Source organism: Pteropus vampyrus, unplaced genomic scaffold (genome assembly GCF_000151845.1).
Source record: "Pteropus vampyrus isolate Shadow unplaced genomic scaffold, Pvam_2.0 Scaffold226, whole genome shotgun sequence".
Lineage (NCBI taxonomy): Eukaryota > Metazoa > Chordata > Mammalia > Chiroptera > Pteropodidae > Pteropus > Pteropus vampyrus.
The window spans coordinates 348244-351112 of record NW_011889007.1 but is presented as its reverse complement, the minus strand read 5'-3'; the positions used below and the strand labels follow the sequence as shown (position 1 = coordinate 351112).

The following is a 2869-nucleotide window of genomic DNA, read 5'->3' as shown; positions in this document are numbered from 1 at the left end:
GACAGGTGACCAAGCGTGTTGACCCCTCATGAAGCCCACTTTATGGATGGGGAAACTGAGGCTCAGAGGTGGGTGCCTCTTGTCTCTGGCCACAGCAAGAGGGCAAAACCAGCTGACCCCAACTTAGCAATGAACTTGGTGTCTTCTCTCCATCTGTTCTGCCCGAGGTGTTACCTATGCTCTTATTCTCTGGCCTCACCCGCCCTGGGCCTGTGACGGGGTCCTGGCGGAGTCTGAGCCCTGCCCTTAGGGTGCGCTAAGCCTTGGGCGGCGGACTGAGCTGGGGAGACTCTGCTGGCCTCACATAGTTGGGGTTGGGGCAGAGCAATCTGCAGATGGGGGTTTAACTGAGGGCCGCTGTCCTCTGGCTTCCACATCAGTGGTTCTCACTTGGGGCAGTTAGCCATCCAGGGGCCGCTTTTTATTGTGGTGATGGGGAGAAGAGGTGCTTTCAGCACCGTGAGGAACCCCCGACTCCAGTCAGGTCCTCTCTCAACATCAGCACACGCCTGGCCCGAGTGCCGGAAAACTGAGTAGACAGACCAGAGGGCGTGAGGGCTCTGGGTTCATTCACATGTATGAAGCATACACTGGTCAGGCCTTGACTTGGGTACCAGGACACAGCGGGGTCCAAGAGAGACAAAATGTCCTGCCCTTGTGGGGACAAGACACAGACAGAAAATGAAAATGTCAAGAAATCTTTTTTTTTTTTAACTAATTGCATCGGGGTGACGTTATAATAACATGTAAGTTTCAGGTGTACTTCTTTATAACGTGACACCTGCGCAGTCCGTTGCGTGCTGACCACCAACATCTGTCTCCTTCCGTCACCATGCACGTGACCCCCTTGACCCTCTTCGTCGTCCCCCTGCCCCTCTTCCCCTCTGGCGACCACCATTCTGTTTCTGTATCCATGAGTTTGTTTCTTTGTTCTGTTTGTTCATTAGTTTTAATATTCCACGTATAAATGAAATCATATGATTCTCGTCCTTTTCTTTCCGACCTATTTAACTTAGCATGATACTGTCAGGGGCCATCCATGTTGTCACAAATGGCAGAATTACATTTTTTTACTGCTAAGTAATATTCCGCTGTAGACACATACCACATCTCCTCCATTATCCATCACCTGTCAAAGGACACTTCGGTGGTTTCTGTGTCTTGGCTACCGTGAATCATGCTGTAGTGAACATTAGGGTGCACGTGTCTTTACAGATAAACATTTTCAGGTTTCTGGGGTAGACACCCAGAAGTCGAGTCGCAGGTGACCCCTAAGTCCCGGCCACAGTGCCCGGAAGGATGGAGCTGCCATCCACTGAGATGCAGGGAGCCGGTTTGGAGAGAAGGTTGGAGCGCAGTGTTGGCCATGTTGTTTGAGCAGGACAGGAAACTTTCCTTGTGGAGACCCCTCAGTGTCCAGGGGTCCCTGAGGGGCGTGGTGGCCTGGAGGCCATGAGTTCGGGCGTCCTCTGCATGTGGGTGTGGGCTGCCGTGACGGGCGGTGTCCCTGTCGTCCTCAGAATGGCTCCAGCGAGAAACGCGAAGTCCGACAGTTCCAGTTCACGGCGTGGCCAGACCATGGGGTGCCTGAGTACCCCACACCATTCCTGGCCTTTCTGCGGAGAGTCAAGACCTGCAACCCGCCGGACGCCGGCCCCGTCGTGGTCCACTGCAGGTGCGCCTGTCCGTCCTCACCCGACACCCGTCTGTGCCCTGCCCCTCACCCTCTGCCAGTCTGCAACCCACCCCCCACGCCCGCCCCCTCTCCCGAGGGCCCCTGACCGCACGCTTGTCCCCACAGCGCTGGCGTGGGCCGCACCGGCTGCTTCATCGTCATCGACGCCATGCTGGAGCGGATCAAGCCGGAGAAGACGGTGGACGTGTACGGCCACGTGACGCTCATGCGGTCACAGCGCAACTACATGGTGCAGACCGAGGACCAGTACAGCTTCATCCACGAGGCCCTGCTGGAGGCCGTGGGCTGCGGCAACACGGAGGTGCCGGCCCGCAGCCTCTACGCCTACATCCAGAAGCTGGCCCAGGTGGAGCCTGGAGAGCACGTCGCGGGCATGGAGCTCGAGTTCAAGGTGGGAGGACTGGGGAGGCTGCCGTGAGTGGCGGGGGGGCTGTCAGGAGCCGGGGACCAGAGTTTGGGGGCAGTGAGCCCCTGCCTGCTGCTGGACCCTGAGCGTTCCGGCTGGAGGCCGTCCTGACGGCCGCCCCGCCTCCTCGTCCCCACAGCGGCTGGCCAACTCCAAAGCCCACACGTCGCGCTTCATCAGTGCCAATCTGCCTTGTAACAAGTTCAAGAACCGCCTGGTGAACATCATGCCGTACGAGAGCACGCGGGTCTGCCTGCAGCCCATCCGGGGCGTGGAGGGCTCCGACTACATCAACGCCAGCTTCATCGATGGCTACAGGTACCTCACCTTTGCCCAAGGTCCCAGCCTTGTCCCCAAGGGGCTTCCATTCTTGCTGGGGTGACAAAGCTGGACACTGCCAGCCCTGTGCAGTCACAGCCGAAGACCCTTTCCGTTTGTATTGAACTGATGACCGCTGTCCACAACATGGTTCCGTCTTCTCTTCTTCATCAGTGGTTCTCAGTCTAGGCAGTTCTGCCACCCGGGGAAAATTGACAGTGTCTGCGGGACGTTGGTGATTGTCGTGATGAGAGTAGGGGAGGTTGGCTCCTCCAGCGTCTGATGGGTGGAGGCCACGGATTTTGTTCAACACTCTCTAGTGCGCCCTTAGCAAGGGTGATCCAGCCTCGAATGCCAGCACCGCTGAGGTAGAGAAACCTTGGCCAGGGGAGGGTGTCCAGGCGGAAGGTACGGCCTGTGCAGAGGCCTCGAGGTGAGGGAGAGCTTGG

The 2869-nt window shown here is 57.8% G+C and overlaps 1 protein-coding gene across 1 annotated transcript in view; it reads left to right on the top strand.

The window, feature by feature from the left end:
* The window catches only part of PTPRS (protein tyrosine phosphatase, receptor type S), a 59082-nt gene that overhangs the window by 50770 nt on the left and 5443 nt on the right, over positions 1 to 2869 (top strand). Inside the window, exons 20-23 of the mRNA XM_023538594.1 lie at positions 1450 to 1675; positions 1802 to 2087; positions 2242 to 2480; positions 2595 to 2673. Of these exons, the coding sequence (XP_023394362.1) occupies positions 1450 to 1675; positions 1802 to 2087; positions 2242 to 2480; positions 2595 to 2673 (830 nt within the window). The remainder of the gene's footprint in view (positions 1 to 1449; positions 1676 to 1801; positions 2088 to 2241; positions 2481 to 2594; positions 2674 to 2869) is intronic.